We start from the raw sequence: 26724 nt of genomic DNA, 5'->3' as shown, positions 1-26724 counted from the left end.
CCAGCCCAGCGAGGGCACAGCCAACACACCAGAACAGACATTTGCACCGAGGCGGTCCACCAGGGAAAGAAAGGCTCCCGACCGCCTCACCTTGTAAATAGTTTTCACTTTGACTTGGGGGTGAGTGATGTTGTGTATCTGTAAAGCATGCACTCCCATGTTCCACCACCAGGGAGCGCATCCCCTGAAGTCCTAAGGGATCCCAGCATCCCTTGGGAACACTGTATATAAGCCGGCCCCTCAGGCCTGTTCCTCACTCTGGAGTGTCTTAATAAAGACTGAGGTCACTGTTACTTTAACTTCCCTGTGTGCAGCCTCCTCTGTGTTAGGAACACAATACATGCAATAAAGGTACAGCAGTTATCATGGGTGACTTTAATCTACATATAGATTGGGCTAACCAAACTGGTAGCAATGCGGTGGAGGAGGATTTCCTGGAGTGTATTAGGGATGGTTTTCTCGACCAATATGTCAATGAACCAACTTGGGAGCTGGCCATCCTAGACTGGGTGATGTGTAATGAGAAAGGACTCATTAGCAATCTTGTTGTGCGAGGCCCCTTGGGGAAGAGTGACCATAACATGGCCGAATTCTTTATTAAGATGGAGAATGACACAGTTAATTCAGAAGCTAAGGTCCTGAACTTAATGAAAGGTAACTTGGATGGTTTGAGGTGTGAATTGGCTAGAATAGAATGGCAAATGATATTTAAAGGGTTGACGGTGGATAGGCAATGGCAAACATTTAAAGATCACATGGATGAACTTCAGCAATTGTACATCCCTGTCTGGAGTAAAAATAAAATGGGGAAGGTGGCTCAACCGTGGCGAACAAAGGAAATTAAGGATAGTGTTAAATCCAAGGAAGAGGCATATAAATTGGCCAGAAAAAGTAGCAAACCTGAGGACTGGGAGAAATTTAGAATTCAGCAGAGGAGGACAAAGTGTTTCATTAAGAGGGGGAAAATAGAGTACGAGAAGAAGCTTGCTGGGAGCATAAAAACTGACTGCAAAAGCTTCTCTCGATATGTGAAGAGAAAAAGATTAGTGAAGACAAACGTAGGTCCCTTGCAGTCGGATTCAGGTGAATTTATAATGGGGAACAAAGAAATGGCAGACCAATTGAACAAATACTTTGGTTCTGTCATCACGAAGGAAGACACAAATAACCTTTCGGAAGTACTAGGCGACCAAGGGTCCAGTGAGAAGGAGGAACTGAAGAATATCCTTATCAGGCGGGAAATTATGTTAGGGAAATTGATGGGATTGAAGGCCGATAAATCCCCGGGGCCTGATAGTCTGCATCCCAGAGTACTTAAGGAAGTGGCCCTAGAAATAGTGGATGCATTGGTGATCATTTTCCAACAGTCTATCAACTCTGGGTCAGTTCCTATGGACTGGAGGGTAGCTAATGCAACACCACTTTCTAAAAAGGGAGGGAGAGAGAAAACGGGTAATTATGACCGGTTAGCCTAACATCAGTAGTGGGGAAAATGTTGGAATCAATTATTAAGGATGAAATAGCAGCGCATTTGGAAAGCAGTGACAGGATCGGTCCAAGTCAGCATGGATTTATGAAAGGGAAATCACGCGTGACAAATCTTCTGGAATCTTTTGAAGATGTAACTAGTAGAGTGGACAAGGGAGAACCAGTGGATATGATGTATTTGGACTTTCAAAAGGCTTTTGACAAGGTCCCACACAAGAGATTGGTGTGCAAAATCAAAGCACATGGTATTGGGGGTAATATACTGACGTGGAGAGAGAACTGGTTGGCAGATAAAAAGCAGAGAGTCGGGATAAACGGGTCCTTTTCAGAATGGCAGGCGGTGACTAGTGGGGTGCCGCAGGGCTCAGTGCTGGGACCCCAGCTCTTTACAATATACATCAATGATTTAGATGAAGGAATTGAGTGTAATATCACCAAGTTTGCAGATGACACTAAGCTGTGAGCTGTGAGGAGGATGCTAAGAGGCTGCAGGGTGACTTGGACAGATTAGGTGAGTGGGCAAATGCACAGCAGATGCAGTATAATGTAGATAAATGTGTGGTTATCCACTTTGGTGGCAAAAACAGGAAGACAGAATATTATCTGAATGGCGGCAGATTAGGAAAAGGGGAGGTGCAACGAGACCTGGGTGTCATGGTATATCAGTCAGTGAAAGTTGGCATGCAGCTACAGCAGGCGGTGAAGAAGGCAAATGGCATGTTGGCCTTCATAGCTAGGGGATTTGAGTATAAGAGCAGGGAGGTCTTACTGCAGTTGTACAGGGCCTTGGTGAGGCCTCATCTGGAATATTGTGTTCAGTTTTGGTCTCCTCATCTGAGGAAAGACGTCCTTGCTATTGAGGGAATGCAGCGAAGATTCACCAGACTGATTCCCGGGATGGCAGGACTGACATATGAGGAGAGAATGGATCGACTGGGCCTGTATTCACTGGAGTTTAGAAGGATGAGAGGGGATCTCATAGAAACATATAAAATTCTGACGGGACTGGACAGGTTAGATGCAGGAAGAATGTTCTCGATGTTGGGGAAGTTCATAACCAGGGGACGCAGTCTCAGGATAAGGGGTAAGCCATTTGGGACTGAGATGAGGAGAAACCTCTTCACTCAGAGAGTTGTTAACCTGTGGAATTCTCTACCACAGAGAGTTGTTGATGCCAGTTCATTGGATATATTCAAGAGGGAGTTAGATATGGCCCTTACGGCTTAAGGGATCAAAGGGTATGGAGAGAAAGCAGGAAAGAGGTACTGAGGTGAATGATCAGCCATGATCTTAGTGAATGGTGGTGCAGGCTTGAAGGGCCGAATGGCCTACTCCTGCACCTATTTTCTATGTTTCTACGTTTCTATTTTTAAGCCAGTTTGGACAGCTAATAGTTGCTCCAAACTAACTTAGGCCAGCGTATGTGGCCACTTGTGGCCGTACAGAAAACCCTTGCCGAGAGTTAAGAAATCAACGCAGGTAAGTACATTCTAAAGCACCAAGCACTAAACAAAGCACAAAAATAAGCATTCAATAACAAATAGAAAATACAAGGACACTAAGAGGACCTGCACCTAGCACGAAGACTTACAAAGCACTAAACAAAGCACAAAAAATAATAAGTAAATCAATTAACAAATAAAAAATAGAAGGAACCCTGCACCGAAAGCACCAAGACCAAAGTAATAAGCAATCAATCAATCAATAACAAATAAAAACAAAATAAACTACTCCTACACTCCATTTCAGTCCCTTCAATAGCATTCATTTGCTGGCTCCTACTTTATTCTAAACAATGGTATATAAATACTCAGCACAATGTATAGACCAAGTGTAATGCACTTACTCCATCCATTGTGTGGCCTTGTGGACATTGCCAGCATGATTTGTCTCATTTGTTTCAGACATTGGACGCCTAATGGGACCCAATCTACTTCTTCTAAACTGATTCCCGTGTAATATCAGCATACTAACCAGCTGCAGGGTTTCACTGACAACCTGCTGGGGTTCTGGTTCTCTCAGACCTCCTTTTACTGGTGTGGCTGGATAAGGCAGCGGGGTGCCGATGAGGGAGCCCATTCAGCCAGGGCTAGAGGTGGCGTGCTTCGGGCCCCTCCCACACAGCCTGCATCACACACTCTCAGATTCTGGGGGCGATGAGCTACTGCACATGCGCGCACACTCTAGCGCGCATGTGCAGAGGTCCCGGCACTGTTTTCAGTTGCCATGCTACGCCACCATGGAGGAGAGGCTGTGGAGCGGCCAAACTTGGCCCGAAGATTTTTGGCACCCTTGGAGTTCTACAAAAGCGGCGCACCTCTGGTGAGTGCGCCAGAAATCTGTACTGGCCAAATTTGGGCCCAATAATTCGAGACAAAATTAAATGTCACTTGGAAAAATATGGGTTAATATATGACAGCCAGCACTGATTTATTGAAGGCAAATTGTGTTTGACTAACTTGATCAAGTTCTTTGATAAAAGTAGATGTGTATATAAACTTTCAAAAGGCATTTGACAAAGTACCACATAAGACTGACTTGTTAGCAACATTGAAGCCCATGGGATTAAAGGAGCAGTAGCAGTGTGGATACGAAATTGGCTAAGGGACCAAAAGCAGAGTGCAGTGGTGCACGGTTGTTTTTCAGATGGGAAGAGTTGGTATTAGGATCACTGCACTTTTTGATCATATTATTGATCTGGACTTGGGTATACAGGGCATAATTTCAAAGTTTGCAAATGACACATAACTCAGAAATGTAGTTAACAGCGAGGATGATAGTAACAGACTTCAGGAGGACGTCGGCTGGTGAAATGAGCAGACACATGGCAGATGAAATTTTAAGGCAGAGAAGTGTGAAGTGATGCATCTTGGCAGGAAGAATGAGGAGAGGCAATATAAATGAAATGGTACAATTTTAAAGGGTGTGCAGGAACAGAGATATGTTGGGGTGTACTTACACAAATCTTTGACGGTGGCAGGACAGGTTGAGAAGGCTGTTAAAAAAGCATATGGGATCCGTGGCTTTATAAACATAGAGTACAAAAGCAAGGAAATTATGCTAAACGCTGATAAATAACTGGATAGGTCCCAGCTGGAGTATTGTATGCAATTCTGGGCACCGCACTCCGGAAGGATGTCAAGTGCTTGGAGAGGGTGCAGAGGAGACTTAATAGCATGGTACCAGCGATGAGGGACTTCAGCTACGTGGAGAGACTGGAGAAGCTGGGGTTGTTCTCCTTAGAGCAGAGAAGGTTACGGTGAGATTTGATAGAGGTGTTCACAATTATAAAGGGTTTTCATGGAGTAAATAAGAAGAAACGGTTTCCAGTGGCAGAAGGGTCAGTCGCCAGAAGACACAGATTTAAGGTGATTGGCAAAAGAACCAGAGGCCACATGAGGAAATATGTGTTTTTAAGCACAGTGAGTTGTTGTGATCTGGAACGCACTGCCTGAAAGGGTGGTGAAAGCAGATTTAATAATAACTTCCAAAAGGAAATTGGATAAATACTTGAAGGGGAAACATTTTCAGGGCGATGGGGAAAGAACGGGGGAGTGAGACTAATTGGATCGCTCTTCCAAAGAGCCTGCACAGATGGGCTGAATGGCCTCCTTCTCTGCTGTATCAGTCTATGATTCTATGAACTACCACTTCCTATTTTGAATTAGGGAACGATTTAACTCTGTTAGCTCAGTTATAAATTGCTAAAATCTTATCTGTATAACATAAGAACATAACATAAGAACATAAGAATTAGGAACAGGAGTAGGCCATCTAGCCCCTCGAGCCTGCTCCGCCATTCAACAAGATCATGGCTGATCTGGCCGTGGACTCAGCTCCACTTACCCGCCCGCTCCCTGTAACCCTTAATTCCCTTATTAGTTAAAAATCTATCTATCTGTGATTTGAATACATTCAATGAGCTAGCCTCAACTGCTTCCTTGGGCAGAGAATTACACAGATTCACAACTCTCTGGGAGAAGAAATTTCTTCTCAACACAGTTTTAAATTGGCTCCCCCGTATTTTGAGGCTGTGCTCCCTAGTTCTAGTCTCCCCGACCAGTGGAAACAACCTCTCTGCCTCTATCTTGTCTATCCCTTTCATTATTTTAAATGTTTCTATAAGATCACCCCTCATCCTTCTGAACTCCAACGAGTAAAGACCCAGTCTAATCAATCTATCATCATAAGGTAACCCCATCATCTCCGGAATCAGCCTAGTGAATCGTCTCTGTACCCCCTCCAAGGCTAGTATATACTTCCTTAAGTAAGGTTACCAAAACTGCACGCAGTACTCCAGGTGCGGCCTCACCAATACTCTGTACAGTTGCAGCAGGACCTCCCTGCTTTTGTACTCCATCCCTCTCGCAATGAAGGCCAACATTCCATTCGCCTTCCTGATTACCTGCTGCACCTGCAAACTAACATTTTGGGATTCATGCACAAGGACCCCCAGGTCCCTCTGCACCGCAGCATGTTGTAATTTCTCCCCATTCAAATAATATTCCCTTTTACTGTTTTTTTTTCCAGGGTGGATGACCTCACATTTTCCGACATTGTATTCCATCTGCCAAACCTTAGCCCATCTTAACCTATCTAAATCTCTTTGCAGCCTCTCTGTGTCCTCTACACAACCCGCTTTCCCACTAATCTTTGTGTCATCTGCAAATTTTGTTACACTGCACTCTGTCCCCTCTTCCAGGTCATCTATGCTATTGTAGACAGTTGTGGTCCCAGCACCGATCCCTGTGGCACACCACTAACCACCGATTTTCAACCCGAAAAGAACCCATTTATCCCGACTCTCTGCTTTCAGTTAGCCAGCCAATTCTCGATCCATGCTAATACATTTGCTCTGACTCCGCGTACCTTTATGTTCTGCAGTAACCTTTTCAAATGCCTTTTGGAAATCTAAATACACCACATCCATCGGTACACCTCTATCCACCATGCTCGTTATATCCTCAAAGAATTCCAGTAAATTAGTTAAACATGATTTCCCCTTCATGAATCCATGTTGCGTCTGCTTGATTGCACTATTCCTATCTAGATGTCCCGCTATTTCTTCCTTAATGATAGCTTCAAGCATTTTCCCCACTACAGATGTTAAACTAACTGGCCTATAGTTACCTGCTTTTTGTCTGCCCCCTGTTTTAAACAGAGACGTTACATTAGCTGCTTTCCAATCCGCTGGTACCTCCCCAGAGTCCAGAGAATTTTGGTAGATTATAACGAATGTATCTGCTATAACTTCCACTATCTCTTTTAATACCCTGGGATGCATTTCATCAGGACCAGGGGACTTGTCTACCTTGAGTCCCATTAGCCTGTCCAGCACTACCCCCCTAGTGATAGCGATTATCTCAAGGTCCTCCCTTCCCACATTCCCGTGACCAGCAATTTTTGGCATGGTTTTTGTGTCTTCCACTGTGAAGACCGAAGCAAAATAATTGTTTAAGGTCTCAGCCATTTCCATATTTCCCTTTATTAAATCCCTCTTCTCATCTTCTAAGGAACCAACATTTACTTTAGTCACTCTTTTCCGTTTAATATATCGGTAAAAGCTTTTACTATCTGTTTTTATGTTTTGCGCAAGTTTACTTTCGTAATCTATCTTTCCTTTCTTTATTGCTTTCTTAGTCATTCTTTGCTGTCGTTTAAAATTTTCCCAATCTTCTAGTTTCCCACTAACCTTGGCCACCTTATACGCATTGGTTTTTAATTTGATACTCTCCTTTATTTCCTTGGTTATCCACAGCTGGTTATCCCTTCTCTTACCGCCCTTCTTTTTCACTGGAATATATTTTTGTTGAGCACTATGAAAGAGCTCCTTAAAAGTCCTCCACTGTTCCTCAATTGTGCCACCGTTTAGTCTATGTTCCCAATCTACTTTAGCCAACTCTGCCCTCATCCCACTGTAGTCCCCTTTGTTTAAGCATAGTACGCTCGTTTCTGACACTACTTCCTCACCCTCAATCTGTATTACAAATTCAACCATACTGTGATTACTCATTCCAAGAGGATCCTTTACTAGGAAATCGTTTATTATCCTGTCTCATTACACAGGACAAGATCTAAGATAGCTTGCTCCCTTGTAGGTTCTGTAACATACTGTTCTAAGAAACAATCCCGTATGCATTCTATGAATTCCTCCTCAAGGCTACCCCGTGCGATTTGGTTTGTAGGTTAAAATCTCCCATGATTACTGCCGTTCCTTTTTCACATGCCTCCATTATTCCCTTGATTATTGTCCGCCCTACCGTGAAGTTATTATTTGGGGGCCTATAAACTACGCCCACCAGTGACGTTTTCCCCTTACTATCTCTAATCTCCACCCACAATGATTCAACATTTTGTTCATTAGAGCTAAATTTCATATTTACATCCCATTCTAGAATAAAAGATTATAATTTAAGTTGACACTTCAGTACAGTATTGAGGGAATGCTGCACTATCGGAATATGCCATCCTTCAAATGAGGTTTTAAACTGAGGCCCCATCTGCCAGTTCAGGTTAAAGATCCCATGGCACTATTGGAAGAAGTGCAGCTCCTTGAGTCCTGACAAACACTCCTCCCACAACACCAAAAACCCAGATTAACTGATCATTTATCTCAGAAAATGCTGAAAAAATACTCAATAGGTCAGGCAACAGAGTTAACGTTTCAACACGATTAATTCTCTCTCTCTCTCTCGCTCCACAGATGCTGCCTGACCTGCTGAGTATTTCCAACACTATCTGTTTTTAGTTCAGACTTCCAGCATCTGCAGTAGTTTGCTTTTGTAATGTGGTAATTTATCTCCTTTGCCTATAAAACAGCAGGGACTGCACTTCAAAAATAACTCCCACCCCCCTCCCTGCAAACCTGGCGCATCTAACGTTTTCAAAGTGTTTTTACCGTTGTGTCAGACAAGGTGGACTCTTGATCGATTTTCAGCTCTTTGGCAATTTTTTTGGAGCGGACTGGAAGTCGGTCATAATGGGGGCGGAAGTGCGGCAGTAAGTACTGGTGAGGGGCGGAAATGGGGGCAGGCCGGAGTCACCGCCACTGTCAGTCAGTGGCGGAGCGGTGATGACGTCAATGCGCGTGTGCCTCATTTAAAGGGGAGAGAACCAGCGATTGTTTAGCTTCGGCCCACTGGGCCTCCAGGGAGGGTTTTGGCCGGGCCAGCGGCCTGCCCAAGAGGGGGTTCGAGGCTGCCTGTTGGCGGCCCGGCCGACCCCGGGGCCGTAACTGTCCGGCATATTGGGAAGTCGGCCGGCAAAAAAAAACATGCCGACCATGACAGTGCGCCCTCCCCTTGAAGGGCCACCAATGCTTGAAGGGCTGACACACAGAACAAAGTGCACCGACAGAAAAAGCTATCGGGGCACCGCACGCGAGCTACGATTTTGCCAGCTAAATTTCCCGGGGGGATGCCACGGAGGTGCGGGAGATCGACGGTGCGGCTTTTGATGATACACTTAGGATGGTCGGAAGCCATGGGGTGGAAGTGGACACCGCCAGAAAAACCCCTGAGCTGAATTTTGCTGACGGACACTCGACTCCACCACCTGGCCGTTGCTCTCTGCCAGTCAGTGGTCTTTTTTGGGGAGCTGAATTTCAGCTCCTTTGTCTAAAGTGTGTTGAATCATTGCTCAAAACCGTGCTGAAAGTGCTGCAGATATGACTGAGGTGAAAGGAAAGCGAGCCCACAAGACTGAAATGATGGGTTCTTCATATTTATGAATGAAACAGAAATTGATTGTTTGGACTGCAAAAAGTATAATTTCGAAACTACCAGCAGGGATTTCCTCAAGGGCTTCCTGCTGCGATACCATTGGCAAAGTTATGGTGATGGAGTGAGAGAAGCTCTGAGGAAATTCCTGGAGTGTCTGTGTTTATTACTGTTTCTTTTTGAGAGGGGTCTTCAACACAGGACACTTTTACCTTCAACAATTTTCTCACTTTGTTCAACAGTATGCTTCTTTTAATTCAGGAATGATGAACACCCTTAACTATACTAATAAATAAAAAGTAGATTTCCTTTGAATGTATTCCTTGAAAGCATTTAAAACAAATATATATATATATATATATGAAATATATAAAATACATAATTTCTTCCTTAATTCATGAGTTAGCAAATATTCGTTAATAAAATGCTGAAGATATTGCGGATATCATATGGCCGTGCGAGTGTGTGTGAGTGAGTGTGTGAACGGGAGAAGCTGAGGTTCACATGAATATTTTAAATTTAATAGAGAATTATTTTTTAAATTCTCTTACCTGCATCTCAGGCCGTGCCAGAAGCAGGGAGATGTTTTTGCTTTCCTCACTGGTAAGCAGAGCCACAGCTTCCTCTCGGTTTTGGATCTCAATACCATTTATCTACAGAAGAGACGCAAGCACAAGTTAATTTACTGAACTATAATGGACCTTGCTGATTAAAGTGGTGAAAGGTAGTGATTAGCCATCAAACTGTACGCTTCCTTGACAAATACCATTCATTAGTTTATTCCAAATGGAGGAATTACATAATGGCTTAATTACATTAAAAGGAACACAAGCTCTTGTCTTTTCAGGTTTAACACAAACATTCATTCATTCAGCAGCTGCAGCCTCGTAAATTCAGCCATGAATTCTTAATAGCAGTTGATGTACACAAAAATTAAAAACCAATATGATAGCACACAAAGTACATGTGGACTGGTATCAGGCCCCTCAGTACTACTCTGTAACAAGCTCGATCCCTCGAAACGAGGATGACGAGCTTCCCCGCCAAAAAGGGATGAGTTCACAGGTGTTTCAATGAAGGGCCTAATATTCCAGATCCCGAACTACATCTTGAAGGGTGGAAGATGCCTGTGCGTGGATTTTTTTAACGTGGGGTGACCGTTGCACACCAGCCACCACACGGGCATGACAGAGCGAGGTCTTGGTCCAGTGGCAAGGGTTAACCAAGACGACTGGAGACCTGCTCTGCTGCACGGACCTAGTGTGCACACATATTGCAGTGTGGGCTGGTCTGTGCTGCCCCTGGGCCCCTGGGCCCGAACTCATGCCTCTCCCGGGCCCCAATCACGTCCCTCCACAGTCTCTCGCCGCCCCTTCGCCCCGACCTCGCCGCTCCTGCTGTACCTGCCCACGCTCCAATCACCGACCTGGATCTTGATGACGTCACTCTTCACAGCCGTCGCCCTCCTGCACCAGCTCGCACTGCTCCCTGAAGTAGTACGCCTCCACGCTGCCCACCAAGGCCTCTACAACCGCTCCTTTTATGGCCCCGACCTGCCGCTGGTGTTCTCACGCAGGTCGAGGTCTCCACGCCTAACAAGCTACTAGGATGTATGAGTCAGCCTCTGGTGATTCTTATTCTGATTGTCCCTCTCAGAAAAAAAGCATAGGTGCTAGCATTGCAGTGGAGTTTAATGTGGTGTTAAAATAACAGGAAATTACATTTTAAAGACTGTAGTAATTGTGTTAAAAAGGTCACAATAATTTGGTCAACATACTTCTGGAACTGCCTAACTGCATTTCTATAACTTTAACTGAATGTAGCATGCATCAGGTCAACATTAGTATCATCTTCATTGTTATACTTTGGACAGAAATGTTTCTTATAAGATTATCTCTAAATATTTTACTATTAAACTATGCAATAACAACAACTTATATTATATATCACCTTTAACGTAATAAAAACATCCCAAGGTGCTTCACAGGAGTGTTATAAAAAAAAATTGCTATCAAGCCATACAAGGAGATGTTAGGGCAGGTGACCAAAAGCTTGTTTGAAGAGGTAGGTTTTAAGGAGAGTCTCAAGGAAGGAAAGAGAAATGGAAAGTGGAGAGATTTAGGGAGGGAATTACAGAGCTTAGGATCTAGGCAGCTGAAGGCATAACTGCCAATGGTGGAGCATTTGGGATGTTCAAAAGGCCAGAATAGGCAGCGTGCAGAGGTCACAAGGTCACAACTTGAATATTGTGTACAGTTTTGGTCTCCTAATCTGAGGAAGGACATTCTTGCTATTGAGGGAGTGCAGCTAAGGTTCACCAGACTGATTCTCGGGATGGCAGGACAGACATATGAAGAAAGACTGGATTGACTAGGCTTATATTCAGTGGAATTTAGAAGAATGAGAGGGGATCTCATAGAAACATATAAAATTCTGATGGGATTGGACAGGTTAGATGCAGGAAGAATGTTCCTGATGTTGGGGAAGTCCAGAATCAGGGGTCAATCTAAGGATAAGGGGCAAGCCATTTAGAACCGAGATGAGGAGAAACTTCTTCACTCAGAGAATTGTGAACCTGTGGAATTCTCTACCACAGAAAGTTGTTGACTCCAGTTCGTTAGATATATTCAAAAGGGAGTTAGATGTGACCCTTACGGCCAAAGGGATCAAGAGAAAGCAGGAATGGGATACTGAAGTTGCATGATCAGCCATGATCATATTGAATGGTGGTGCAGGCTTGAAGGGCCGAATGGCCTACTCCTGCACCGATTTTCTATGTTTCTATGTTATAGGGATGTAGCAGATTACCGAAATAAGGAGTGGTGAGGCCATGGAGAGATTTCAAAAAAACATGAGAATTTTGAAATCGAGGTGTTGCTTAACCGGGAGACAATGTAGGTCAGCGAGCACAGGGGAGATGGGTGAGCGGGACTTGGTGCGAGTTAGGACACGGGCGGTAGAGTTTTGAATGACATCAAATTTTTGGACGGTAGAGCTAGAGGGGTCGGGCAGGAGTGCACTGGAATAGTCAAGTCTAGAGATGATAAAGGCATGGATAAGGGTTTCAACAGCAGATAAGTTGAGGTAAGGGCGGAGATGGGTGACATTACAAAGGTAGAAATGGACAGTCTTAGTGATAGAACGGATCTGAGGTAGGAAGCTCAATTCTTGATCAAATATGACACCAGGGTTGTGAACAGACTTGGTCAGCCTTAGACAGTTGCCGGGGAGAGAGATGGAATCAGTCGAAAGGGAATGGAGTTTGTGACGTGAACCAAAGACAATGGCTTCAGCCTTCCCGATATTTAATTGGAGAAAATTTCTCCTCATCCAGTGCTGGATGTCGGACAAGCAGTTAGATCATATCGAGATAGTGGAGGGTTCGAGAGAGGTGGAGGAAAGGTAGAGCTGGGTATCATCAGCGTACATGTGAAAACTCATGTTGTGTTGCCAAACGATGTCATCGAGGGGCAGCATGTAGATGAGAAATAGGAGGGGGCCAAGGATAAATCCTGGGGGGGACACCAGAGATGAGAGTGCGGGATCGGGAAGAGAAGTCATTGCTGGTGATTCTATGGTAACGTCTGGAAAGATAGGAATGAAATCAGGCGAGTACAATCCCATCCAGCTGGACAATGGTGGAGAGGCGTTGGAGCAGAACTTTGTGGTCAACTGTGTCAAAGACTGCAGACTGGTCCAGAAGGACGAGAAGGGATGGATTACCTTTGTCTCAGTCAATTGAGATGTTTTGTGACCTATGTAAGAGCCGTTTCAGTACTGTGGCAGGGCGGAAGCCTGATTTGAGGGATTCAAAGGAATTCTGGGAGAGATGGACACGGATTTGGGAGGTGACAACACGTTCAAGAACTTTGGAGAGGAAAGGGAGGTTGGTGTTGGGGCAATAGTTTGCAAGGACGGAGGAGTCAAGTGTTGGGTTTTTAAGGAGGGGGGTGATAACGGCAGATTTGTGGAAAAGGGGACAGCACTGGAGGAGAGAGAATCGTTAACAATATCCGCTAACATGTGCACCAGGAAGGAAAGTTGGGTTAACAATTTAGTAGGAATAGGGTCAAGAGAGCAGGAGGCCGGTCTCATTGACAAGATGTGCTTTGAAAGGGCAAGAGGAGAAAAATGAGAGAAATCTGCAAATTTAGGGTTAGGGCACGGGGAAAACCGAGAGAAAGTGAGGTCCGGCGGGCGAGGGGACGGGAGGGAATTGTAAACGGTTGAATAGATGTTGTCGATCTTTTTAACAAAGAAGACTATGAGCTCCTCACATTTAAGGTGAGGGAGGAGGAGGCCGGGGAGGGTGGTTTGAGAAAATGGTTAGTGGTGAAGAGAAGTCCTGGATGATCTGAGAACAGTGGCCAGTTTTAGTGCTGGAGAGCAGGACCCGGTAGTGTTTTGGTGATGGATGATTAGACCAGTTGTCCGCCAAAGATGTTCAAGTCTGCGTGCCTTGAATTTAAGGGAGCGGAGCGGAGGGGTTTACCAGCTGGTACGACTAGGGTGAGAGAGTGTAATGATTTTAGTGAGGACAAGCGCATCAGAGGTGGTGGAGAGGGTCTGATTTTGTAAGTCAGTAGCAGCAGAGATGTCATGGAGAATGGTAAGCCAAAGGCTAGGTAGTTGGAATTGGAAATTGCAGTGGAAATGGACGTGAGAGAGTTTTTTCCCCGGGGTGGATATGAAAGGGAGTGGGTTTTGGAAGGGTAAAGGGAATATGGCTTGAGAGTGATATAAGGAAATGATCGGAGATGGCCTTATGGTTACGGAGCAGATGGCGAGGCCATGTGAGATGATAAGATCAAGGGGGGGTGGGTGTATGGCTGGGGGAATTGACATGAAGGGAGAGATTAAGGGATGAAAAGGGGACAGTGAACTCAGAGGAGTTTACGAAAGAATATACTTGCTTTGGAGGCAGTTCAGAGAAGGTTCACTAGGTTGATTCCGGAGATGAGGGGGTTGACTTATGAGGAAAGGTTGAGTAGGTTGGGCCTCTATTCATTGGAATTCAGAAGAATGAGAGGGGATTTATCGAAACGTATAAGATTATGAGGGGGCTTGACAAGGTGGATGCAGAGAGGATGTTTCCACTGATGGGGGAGACTAGAACTAAAGGGCATGATCTTAGACCAGAGATGAGGAGGAGTTTCTTCTCTCAGAGCGTTGTAAATCTATGGAATTCTCTGCATCAGAGAGCTGTGCAAGCTGGGACATTGAATAAGTTTAAGACAGAGATAGACAGTTTCTTAACCGATAAGGGAATAAGGGGTTATGGGGAGCGGGCAGGGAAATGGACCTGAGTCCATGATCAGATCAGCCACGATCGTATTAAATGGCGGAGCAGGCTCGAGGGGCCACGTGGCCTACTCCTGCTCCTATTTCTTATGTTCTTATGTAAGGAGAGGGAGCAAGAAGAGATGGAGGTTGAAATCACCGAGGATGAGAAGTCGCTCGATGCAGAGGCCAAGGGAGGAAAGCAGAGAAGATGTCTGATTGAGAGATTTAGTGTAGTTTTTGGTTGGGCGATACAGAATAAGGATTTTAAAAAAGAGACCCGAGGGGTGGAACAAGGTGTGAAGGAGGAGAAGTTGCTGGAGGAGTTGGGGACAGACCAAGGTGCGATTTAGATATGAGGGCTACACTATGACCATGGCGATTGGGCATGGCATAGGATGGGGAAGCTTCATTAAGGGGCAAGGTGTCATCGCCCCTCAACCATGTTAAGATAAATCTCAGGAAAATCTGAAATATACATAAATATACACACACACACACACAAATACACTCACATACCCACATTAGTAGAGCGAGCATCGCTTTACCTGAATTATTCGGTCCCCTTCCCTTATGCGGCCGTCTTTTGCTGCAATACTGTTGGGATCGATCTGAAAATAAACAGTTGTTTTACCTTTTTCACGTATGTTTAATCATTACGTTTCTGCTTCCCCTTTCCAGTGTTATCTTGCACTATCTATCGCTCACGCCCTGGGGGTAGGTCTATCATTCACATGCCATGCTGCTCTGTGACTGGCAACACTTTGCCAGTTATTAGTCAGATTTTCTCACTTTTTTGAGAGGAAAAAAATGCATCAGCTCTGTATCTCCGCACAACTGAGATTGGTAAATCCAGTACAGAGATAATTACGGATGCAAATCCACATCCTACAACTTTCTGATGGCTCTTAAATTAAAGACAGTTTTCGTTTATTTTGTACATCAGAAACCGATGTACAAAATTTTTGTTCATCACTCCAGAAAAAAGCCATCATCCCCCTCACCACATCGAAATGTTTCTTATATAATTCCAAGAATGTTGCCTCCACTACCATACCTGGAAGTCTATTCCAAGTGGGCAATTTTAACTCTATCCCCCTGGCAGAAATCAGAGGTTTGAGCAGTTAAAATCGCCCGTTATTTATCTGCCGGAAAGCTGTCTCCTAATTTTAACATGCTCTGGAGCAGGCGGCAAGGCAAACATGGCGGGGACCTTCTTTTCATATGCATCATTGGGTCCCGACTGCAACTTCAACTGGTGGCCTGCACAAGGCAGTCGCTGTGGCTTTCAGTCCAGGTAAAGACAGCAGGAAGTGGAGCCAGGGCCAGAGAGGCCCCAACAGGTCGGTGTTCTGCCCAGTCACCCACTAAGTGCCTTCAATTACACCCGACACGTTTTTTTTCTAACAAAGTGCCAGGCCCTGACATGACACATCCAAGGATCCTGAGGGGAAAGGTGGGAGGTGGAGGGGAGAAATTATATTTCAGGGTTCTATTGAATATGCACATGCACTGGCTTAAATTTTGACGCTAAGTCAGAGCAAGGAAATTGCGGCTCAGTATCTCAAATGGCTTTCGACAGTGCACTTCCCCACCGACACCTGGGAGTCCCTGGCCAAAGACCGGCCTAAGTGGAGGAAGTGCATCCGGGAGGGCGCTGAGCACCTCGAGTCTTATCGGCGAGAGCATGCAGAAATCAAGCGCAGGCAGCGGAAAGAGCGTGCGGCAAACCTGTCCCACCCACCCCTTCCCTCAACGACTGTCTGTCCCACCTGTGACAGGGACTGTGGCTCTCGTATTGGAATGCTCAGCCACCGAAGGACTCATTTTAAGAGTGGAAGCAAGTGTTCCTCAATTCCGAGGGACTGCCTATGATGATGATCCTCAAAAAAGTCCAGGAGGTTTGGCAGACATAATCTGCTCTTCTGAATCCGTTATTTGTTCGGCTATGTGTTGCGTTTTATCTTTGGAGGTATTCTCATTTTTCAGATTCCCTTTGCCCCCCCCTCCATTGCCCCTTTAACAGGTTCCTTTATTTGTCTCTCCTTAATCTGTGCAGGAGTTGTACAATTCATATTTCCTTTTTAATTCATTTCTGATTGAGTTGTTTATCTATTTATGGTCATTCTTGTATGTTTACCCTTGTGACTTTTCAATTATTGATTTCTTTGTTGTTCAGTATCTATTTGTTTTGATTTTCCAGTTTCTCCTAACTTTATATTTTTTTCACTTTTTCTGTCAAAAAAGTTAAAATCTGCAGAAAATCAAGTTTACAAAGTTAGAAATGGGAATATGAACATGATAAATATCTCAGTCACGATTATCCTGGCATTGTCCTTATGGGTGGCATTTTTGAAATCTGATTTATGGACTTTGAGAGAATGACAGGTGACAATATTAATTTATGTTAATATGATGCTAATTTTTATATTTTATTTTTCCCAAATTGAGCACCTACAAAATGTTACATTTAGTGAGGTTTTATTGCATTGGTTAAACTCTACACACATGGTATTTATGAAAATGCACTCTGTTTTGCACACAAACGCACTCATGAAAATCAGCAGCACCAACAATATGCAAGTAACAGCAATTCTGGCATCCCTCTAGTTATGCAACTACTCGAAGTGATGCACTGGTGATTTTGACTATTCTGTGACAGCTCACTTCAATTCTCCCTTTCCAAAGTCTGAAAATCTGACAGGCAGTAAGTATTGTAAAAATATTTCTGTTATCTGTTGCCAAGGAGACAAGTTTAAATGAGATGGTGAGTGTGTAAGAGAGCTACGTGAGATTGTTTTCTTTGGCAGAAACCATTTACTGGACATGTTGAAAAAGGACAAAGCCATCAACACGATAGTGATGACAATTTACACTCCTATACTTAGTAATCAGAACCCTACCATTCCAGTTGTACACTTTACTGTAGCCAAGTAAAGTATGTTTCTCCTTCAAAAGTAACACAATGTGTGCTTCTTACCTCGCTTACATATATTCCCATGTCATCTTCGTCATCTGTCCTGTAGCACACAGTGAGACCAAGCTTGTCCTGGCTGTGTAATCTGTACAAGTCGACTTCCTAATCAGATCGAAAACAAATTGATAGAGAGAATTCAGCAGGATTTTAAAATTATATATTTTTTCCAAAATGTAGTTATTTTTAGTGAGACTTTACACTCACATTATGATCTGATCAGTTTCGATTAAAATGCTTCAGATTGCTTTTTAGTGAGTTTCTCACGATAGTGACATTGCAAGCACTCAGCAGGAACACTGTGCACTCTGCATCAAAGACCTTGATAGTAGAGTTTCAATCATTTCATTCTAGTATGACAGATTCATATAGAGAAACCATCTTCCATTGAATTAATATGAAGATACGTACATGCCCATTTTTTGGGATGGTATTCCAGAACAGAGTTGTTAAAAGTTCACAGAAGAAAATATATATTTTTATCTATTCTAGTTGCTTAGAAATCTAATATTTTGTAGCATCATAATGCATTAATTTTTCCTCAGTGGCTTTTCAGTATTAAATGATTAGTATATCAGAAATGTTGTGGGACGCCACATTTTTAAAAAGTAACCGTGGTTAGAGTGTGGGACAGGTCTCGTTCAAATAGAATGGATTTGATTTGCTTAACCATCTCATCATAAGCAACACCTCAGGCTTCCAAACACATTAACCTGAAAACGGAATTTAACTTTAGGCAATCTATTAAAATTCTACCCTTTTTTAGTATTGATAAAAAATATATTTTAAAAATTGTGTTTTTTTTTCAATATTCAATTGGGGTGAAATTGGATTAGCTGGACACAAAGCGGACAGGTGTAAACAGGCTGCTGATTCGCTACCCCCCATTTTGCATGATGCTAAAGATGAATTTCATTTCCATTGAAATTTTTTCTTTAAATCAACATTGTATTTTGTGTTTAAAATACTGAGGGCTAGAACCTCCACTTTTGTACTTGTCGCCCAAAAATGGGTGTTATTTCCGGCGTGGGCGGTAAAAAAGGGTTTTCAGATCGCCGGCTTCTCGCCCATTCTCAAAACACCTAGTTTACATTTTTGAAAATGGGCGTTACCGCGAGCGATATGAAATGGGCAGTAGCGTTAAATTTTTCTGACCTCCTGCCGTAAAGTGTGGCCGTCCTTAGCAACGGCATGGCAACGCTCAATTCCCGTGGTTCAGGAAGTCAAGGGTCACCATAACATGCGCAGAAGAGGAGACAGAGAGAGAGGGAGCTCAGAGGGACTGAAAGCGTGTGTGGCTGTGGTGTGTGCTTGTCTGGCTGTTGTGGGAGGAACAACGGAGATTCACCAGCAGCAAAAAGCTTACTAAGCACCAAGAACATAGTTGGCACCGAGTTTTCGTCCGCCAAATAAGATAAGCAACATCTTGCTGCTGGCTCGGAGCACGCTCCCATCTCGGGACCGTCCTCTCCCGTATCAGTCCAAGCAGCGCTTTGGCCATCACCACCGCCCCCCCCTGAGTGAAGCATCGCCTGAGGACCTCCTCAGCCAGGTGGCTTGCAGTCAGGAGGGTAAGGGGAAGGGGTAGAGGTGGGGAGAAGCGGGGGCAGGGGGAGAGTTGGTTTGTACAGAAATACTGATGATTGCAGACCAATGTTCAGTTTAAATGTTTTTTATTTAACAAAATCTTGCAGCACATTGCCTCAGATAGCTGCACCATTACACGCTGATGAATCCTCAACATCAAAGGGTATAATCACACTTAACTTCAATCAACTTAAACATTAACTGTCACCAAGGTGATGCCCACCATTGATGTATCACCTGCACACCCAGCAGTGTGTCAGTCTTGTAAATAACACCAACATTCTTTCAGGCAAAGCAATCATTGATGAGCTCCTGACGTAAGGCTCTTGCAGCTGTCATGCCACCACGGGCCCTTTCATGCGGTCTACAGATGGCGGGGGTATGGGTTCAGCGTCAGCCTTATTGTCTGGCCCGATGTAAGAGTCTGCCTCCTCATCCTCTCTCTGGTGAGGTGGACTGTCAGATTCATCAGGCAATTCTTGTCCCCTCCTGATAGCCAAGTTATGTAGCATAGAGCACACCACCACGAATTGCGCTACCTGCTCAGGTGGTATTGGAGCTCGCCTTTTGAGTGGTCCAGGCATCTAAAGTGATATTGTGAGTTGCTCTGTGGCTCACATTGTATCGCCTCTCGGCCCCCGTGTGGGTGTCACGTGGGGGATCATCAGCCAGGTGGCGTGGCCATATCCTTTGTCCCCAAGCATCCAGCATTGAACTTGTGGCTGATTGTATCTGACTTGTTTAACAGCGCTCTCACGCAGGATGTGAGCATCATGGATGCTGCCCGGAAATTGAGCATTCACAGCCAGTATAATTTGCTGGTGGTCGACGGCCAGCTGAACATTCAGGGAGTGGAATCCCTTGCGGTTCCTGAAAACCTCAGCATCCTGAAAAGGTGCCCGCATTGTGATGTGCGTACAGTCTATTGCTCCCTGCACCATGGGGAAGTTTGCAATTCTGGAGAAACCTAGAGCGCTCTCACTCTGTGCCTCCCTGGTCATAGGGAAGCTGATCAACTCCCTCCTGCAGGAATACAGGGCTTCAGTGACCTGTCTAATGCAGCAATGTGTGGCATGCTGAGAAAGTCCGCAAATGTCGTCAGCTGTGGCCTGAAAAGAACCCGAGGCGTAGAATGACATGGCCGCGGTGACTTTGACCTCGACGGACAGTGCAGTACTGATGGTGCTGGCAGACTGCAGATCTCCCCTTATGAGCTGGCATACCTCAGTGATAACCTCTTTGTGGAAAGCGCAGTCTCCGAAGGCAGATGGTGTTGGGCAAGTTGAGGTAAGAATGCTTCTCCTTCTACTTGCGGGGGGTGTAACGTCTTGTCCTCCTCATCTGTCTGTTATTTCTTACATTGGGCACATAATGCAATGCAGCGTTCCTTTGGCGATGTCGAGTCTGCTGCAGGTCACCAAGAGAGGGTGAGAAAGGACAGCCCCACTGCAGCTCTCTGTTTTCCACCGATTGCTCACAAACAAGGAATGTCCTGACGAACGCACCTCCTCAATTCCAATCGGTCACAGTGTGGTTAAAATGTTTTTTGAGAAGTTCACATCAACTCCAACGACCTGCAGAGTACATCCGAACTCTCCCGAGATTGAAGCACAGCAGTCCTTTTAACGGAACGCGACATGTGATGTACAACATGGCGTCCATAACGCTGTGATTCATTCCAGTTAGTTCCACTTTTTGTGGGCGGTTTTTTGAGCGAACGATATTGTGGGCGAAATGTGTGCGAAGTGGTGAAATTGACGCTGGGCGATCTCATGGCTGCTAGTTTGGGTAAATATGCTCTTTACGACAAAAAACAGTCGCTGGGCGTTAATATTGAATCTCGGCATTAATTCCGTGTGGAAAGTAACGCTGGGCGATATTACGGGCGTTGATTTCGCCCATCCTGCTGATTCCGCCCAAAAAAAGTGGGCGGGTGGGAATATATTTTCTCGGCGTTCACCACATGGAGAATGTATCGCTCGCCGATAAGTTTCCGACAAATGCCCGTCAGTTTCCATTTTGTGCCAAAATGGGCGATATATGGGCGTCATAAGTCATTTCAGCGGTCAAATGGGCATTAAGTGGGCATTAAGCATGCAAAAAAAGTGGAGGCTCTAGCCGCTAATCTTTATGAAAGGTGAAACTTTGTAATTCTTTTACATCGACAAACTTAAAATTCAGTGAAAATCAAAAATACCCTGTGATATTTTACAGTCTTAATTCTCTGACCATCATTGCAGACGATAATGGGGATATTGTTTCACCAATAACTGTGTGTCATTCCAATTCTGGGTCAATTTTGCACATAATCCCATAAATATAGACTGACTGCCATTTATCACCAATCTTTTCCGACAGTGTCAGTTTTCCAGCAGAGAGAAAAAAATATTGCTTGTACAAAAATGGTGGGAGGTCTGGGGTATTTAGCTTTCGATGAAATCACAAATTGGGCTTTAGAATACAAAATGCATTACTGAAACTACGTTCTGCAACAATACAATATCATAATTGAGAGGCAATGCAAGGATTTGTAGTTAATGCCATTGGTTGTATGATGTATCAAAACCATTTCAGCAGTGTGAAGCATATAGCATCAGACATCTCTATTGCTGTATATTCTAATCGCAGTTGACTGAGAGTTATGTATATCAAAATGTTGGAGAGCTATTAAGGAAATTGAAAAATACATTATTTATTGCCAGCTATGCATGACAGCTGTCGGGCAGAAGCAGACACACCAGCAATCTTTGTTCGAGATTTGCCAACATTTGTAATTTGCTCAACAACATGTTAGCATGTGCCACTGACATTTCTGCTGCCTGTTATGTAACCTCAATCAATTTGATAAGTGTACATTTTTTTTATCTAAATCATTTGAAAAGTAGCAAAGAAATACAAAATCCATAAAATTAGCTCTGTTATCAACTGCAGAACGGAAAGACCGTTGTAAGCCTATTAGATGGGATAGAAGTTATTTCATTTCTGGTAATAGAATGGTAAATATTACCCATTGCTTGGGGCTGTCGAATTGTAATTTAGTCATTAATCAATGTTAGGCAGGGTCATAGCACCATTCAACTCTCTACAATGTACTGGGAATGGTTTACAAGAACACAGGTTTCCATTATACTAGCAGCTTTAAGCTCCATTTTGAGATTTTGTTTTAAAAAGTAACCAATCAATATTTTGTACAATAACTATAAAGCCAAGAAACAAGAAACACATTTTGGTACCCCTACTTGGAATTTCAGCTTGGCTATCCTTTATTTATTATTGCAATTGCTGTTCTTCAGGCAAAGTTCATATTACACTTTTAAACAAAGTTTCATTTCACTGCATTTTCCTCAGAGAATGCAGGTCAGGTAGAATTAACTAAAGGTTAATGTAACTCTTTGTTGTCCTACATGTCTTCGAACACTTGCACGAAGTCCCTTCGGGGGAGAAATTGACGTAATTTGCACCTCCTACCGGGTCGCCAACGCTGACCACTCCCGCTAAATTTGGCGGGAGTTTAGTGGCGGCGCTATGATCCCCTGCACCCTGATATCATGACGTCATCACCTCGTGCATCGCCCCGGCACCTAGCTTGGGTTTGGCTCCCTGAAGCTGCGCTGGGCGACAACAGCGACAGCTTCAAGGGACGCGTACCTTGGTCAGCAGAACTAAAGGGACTGAGAACCTGTAACTCGCACCAGCTCTCAGAAGGGCAAACTGCTCCAAAATGGCAGATGATTTGGAGCGGGTAAATTGGCTAACCCACCTCGGTGGTGATGCGACCGATGTTGAATATAAATGGAAAGTTTTTTAGAATCAGATTAAAAATGTGGTAAACAAACATGTATCCAAAATCAAAAGGAAATGTGGTAAGAAAAAGCCAAGGTGACTGACTGGCTCTGTACAAAAAACAAATATGATGTAAACAGAAATGTTTCTATAAATTAAAGAAATTTAATACTCAAATAAATAGGGTTGAATACAAAGAACAACTAAAGAAAACTAAGGCTGCTATTAGATCAGCAAAAAGACTAATGGAAAAAAGGATCGTAGACAACTGTGGCAGTAATGGGAAGAGCTATTTTTTAGTTATGTGAAGAGTCAGAGAAGTATCAAAGACTGCATTGGGCCATTGAAGGGTGTTCATGGACAGGTTACACAAGACTCACTGAGTATGTCGGAAATATTAAATGAGTATTTTGCATCAGTCTTCCCCCTTGAAGATGATGCCCAAATATTAGAAATTAATGATACTAGTTTTACTACTAGTAACATTAACATAGATAAGCTTATTGTTTTAGAAAGAATTAAGAACTTAAAAATAGATAGAGCAGCAGGGCTGGATGATAGCCACCCGAGGGTCCTCCGGGAGATGGGACATGTGCTGTGTGAGCCCCTCTGGGAGATGGGACATGTGCTGTGTGAGCCCCTCCGGGAGATGGGACATGTGCTGTGTGAGCCCCTCTGGGAGATGGGACATGTGCTGTGTGAGCCCCTCCGGAAGATGGGACATGTGCTGTGTGAGGGTCCTCCGGGAGATGGAACATGTGCTGTGTGAGCCCCTCCAGGAGATTGGACATGTGCTGTGTGAGGGTCCTCCGGGAGATGGGACATGTGCTGTGTGAGGGTCCTCCGGGAGATGGGACATGTGCTGTATGTTTAATAGCTCACTGCACTCTGGAATGGTTCCTACAGATTGGAAGGAGGCTAATGTAGTCCCCATTTTTAAAAAAAGGTGACAAGGCAGACCCGAGTAACTATAGGCCCATCAGTTTCACATCAGTAATAGGGAAGATGCTTGAAGGAATCATAAGGGATGCAATACAGGTTGAACCTCCCTTATCCAGGACTCCTTCATCCGACACCACCCCTTGTCCGGCACCATTCCTGGCCACTCCGACAAGAACAAATTGAAGTCCTTCCTCGCTGCTGACTCCCGCAATCGCTGGCCTGACTCCGCGATCCACTGACCCCCCACCACCCCACAATCTCTCTGCCGCACTCCCAGCCCCAAAGCCAGCCAGCCCCGATATCCCCTTGCTCAGTACCTGTACCATCCAATTTAATGTGACCTCCCCTTATCCGGCAAAATCCCTTATCCGGCACAGGCCAGGTCCCGAGGGTGCCTGATAAGAGAGACTCAACCTGTATATAAATACTTGGATAGGGAGGGACATATTCCGGTCACCCAACATGGCTTCATAAAAAGAGGTCATGTCTCACAAATCTAATTGTATTTTTTGAGGAAGTTACAAAGTTGGTGGATAAGGGAAGCCCAGTAGACATTGTCTACTTAGATTTCCAAAAACCTTTTGACAATGTACCGCACAAGAGACTTCCCTATAAGATGGGAGCCTCTGGTACTAGTGCAAATATAGTGAACTGAATACAGAACTGGCTGGCAGGACGCAGGCAAAGAATAGTTATAGATGGATTTGGATCTGTTTGTAGACCGGTCACCAGTGGTGTCCCACAGGGATCAGTGTTGGGACCGTTACTTTTTACTATTTTTATTAATGATCTGGATTCAGGGGTTGGCGGTACAATTTGCAGATTTGCAGATGATACCAAGGGCCCGAACTTGGTGAAAGCCAAGGCCCGCCCAAGTGCCGCCCAAAGGTGTGCCGAGACCGGGCGGTACTTTAGCAAGAAGATTCCTCTACAAGAACTGCCAGTACCGCCCGGCGGCTAAATACCGACTTACGCCGTCAATCTGGGCGTCAGCGGGCGGGAGCTCCCAATCTCAGCGGCAAATACGATCCTCACCAAAGTGCCGCCGAGGATTGAGTCGGGCTCAGGGAGGGGGGAAAGACATAAAAATAAAAACAAACACAAAAAAATCATTTGAACACTTTCAGGGGACCCCATCCCCCTGATTTGCTGGAAAATAAATAACACAAGTTTGCTCATTTTTTTTGCAGGTCTTCACACTTATTGTCGGGGTTAGACCTCCCTTCACACAACGGTCCTTCCCCCTGCTGGCGTTGACTCCCGCCCGCACCAATATGGCAGCTCGGCGGGCGGGAGGTCACTTACGCGACTTGCTCGCCAGCGGCGGTTCCCAGCGGTACGCCCCTCCCACCGGCGGGAGGCCTCCACGAAAATGGCACGGTGGGGAGACTGCCCAGAAACTTTGCCGGCAGCCGGCGGTAAGGCCACTAAGTTCGGGCCCCAAGATCTGTGCGAGTGCTGGAATTGCAGAAGAGGCTCTTCTGATTCAGGCAGATGTTAATGTGTTGAGAGACTGGGCTCAAGACTGGAGAATGATGTATAACTTGGATAAGTTCAGTGTTATGCATGTGGGCAGGGCAAATGCTCAACATTCATACACCCTCCAACGAAAGACATTGAATATGGTGGAGATAGAAAGAGATTTGGGCATTCTAGTGCATACATCCTTAAAGGTACACAAGCAATGCCGTGCAGCGATAGCTAGAGCAAATAGAGTGTTGGGGTGTATCCATAGGACAACTGAGTATAAGACGAGGCGTACTGTTTTGTCCTTGTACAAGACCTTAGTCAGGCTGCACTTGGAATATTGTGCCCAGTTTTGGTCGCCTCACATGGTGGGTGATATTGAGGCTCTGGAAAGGGTGCAGAAGAGGACCACTGGACTAATTCCAAGTCTAAAGCATCTTAATTATCAAGATAGGTTAAAAGAGTTGGGACTCTTTACCTGAGAGCAGCGTATAGACTTAGGGGGATATGATTGAGGTTTATAAGATAATGAAGGATTCCAGCGAACAGTTTATTTCAATTAAATAGATTAGACAGGACCAGGAGCCACAAATTTAAGTTGTATGGGGCTAGATCGAGGTTAGATGTCAGGAGGTGGTTCTTTTCCCAGAGAATAGTAGACCTCTGGAACAAGCTGATTTAAATGAAGGAGTTGAATGTAATATCTCCAAGTTTTCAGTTGACACTAAGCTGGGTGGCAGTGTGAGCTGTGAGGAGGATGCTAAGAGGCTGCAAGGTGACTTGGACAGGTTGGTGAATGGGCAAATGTATGGCAGATGCAGTATAATGTAGATAAATGTGAGGTTATTCACTTTGGTGGCAAAAACACAAAGGCAGAATATTATCTGAATGGTGACAGAGATTAGGAAAAGGGGAGGTACAACGAGACCTGGGTGTCATGGTTCATCAGTCATTGAAAGTTGGCATGCAGGTACAGCAGGCAGTGAAAAAGGCAAATGGTATGTTGGCCTTCATAGCGAGAGGATTTGAGTATAGGAGCAGAGAGATATTACTGCAGTTGTACAGGGCCTTGGTGAGGCCACACCTTTAATATTGTGTACAATTTTGGCCTCCTAATCTGAGGAAGGACATTCTTGCTATTGAGGGAGTGCAGCGAAGGTTCACTAGACTGATTCCTGGGATGGCAGGACTGACATATGAAGAAAAACTGGATCGACTAGGCTTATATTCACTGGAATTTAGAAGAATGAGGGGATCTCATAGAAACATATAAAATTCTGACAGGATAGATGCAGGAAGAATGTTCCCGATGTTGGGGAAGTCCAGAACCAGGGGTCACAGTCTTAGGATAAGGGGTAAGCCATTTAGGACCGAGATGAGGAGAAACTTCTTCACTCAGAGAATTGTGAACCTGTGGAATTCGCTACCACAGAAAGTTGTTGAGGCCAGTTCCTTTAGATATATTCAAAAGGGAGTTAGCTGTGG

General features: G+C 44.6%; 1 protein-coding gene across 3 annotated transcripts in view; it reads right to left on the bottom strand.

The window, feature by feature from the left end:
• Positions 1 to 26724, bottom strand: part of pdzrn3b (PDZ domain containing RING finger 3b) — a 446914-nt gene that overhangs the window by 22105 nt on the left and 398085 nt on the right. For 2 of the 3 annotated variants that reach the window (XM_070895159.1, XM_070895157.1), the window contains exons 6-9: positions 17467 to 17565; positions 15035 to 15097; positions 9758 to 9859; positions 4448 to 4483 (exon numbers count right to left, since the gene is read on the bottom strand). In XM_070895159.1, coding sequence (XP_070751260.1) covers positions 4448 to 4483; positions 9758 to 9859; positions 15035 to 15097; positions 17467 to 17565 — 300 coding nt within the window. The remainder of the gene's footprint in view (positions 1 to 4447; positions 4484 to 9757; positions 9860 to 15034; positions 15098 to 17466; positions 17566 to 26724) is intronic. The other variant, XM_070895158.1, reaches the window with a different exon arrangement.

This window comes from Pristiophorus japonicus, chromosome 12, assembly GCF_044704955.1.
Source record: "Pristiophorus japonicus isolate sPriJap1 chromosome 12, sPriJap1.hap1, whole genome shotgun sequence".
Lineage (NCBI taxonomy): Eukaryota > Metazoa > Chordata > Chondrichthyes > Pristiophoridae > Pristiophorus > Pristiophorus japonicus.
Note: the sequence above shows the minus strand (reverse complement) of the source record. Positions and strands in the feature narration are given on the sequence as shown.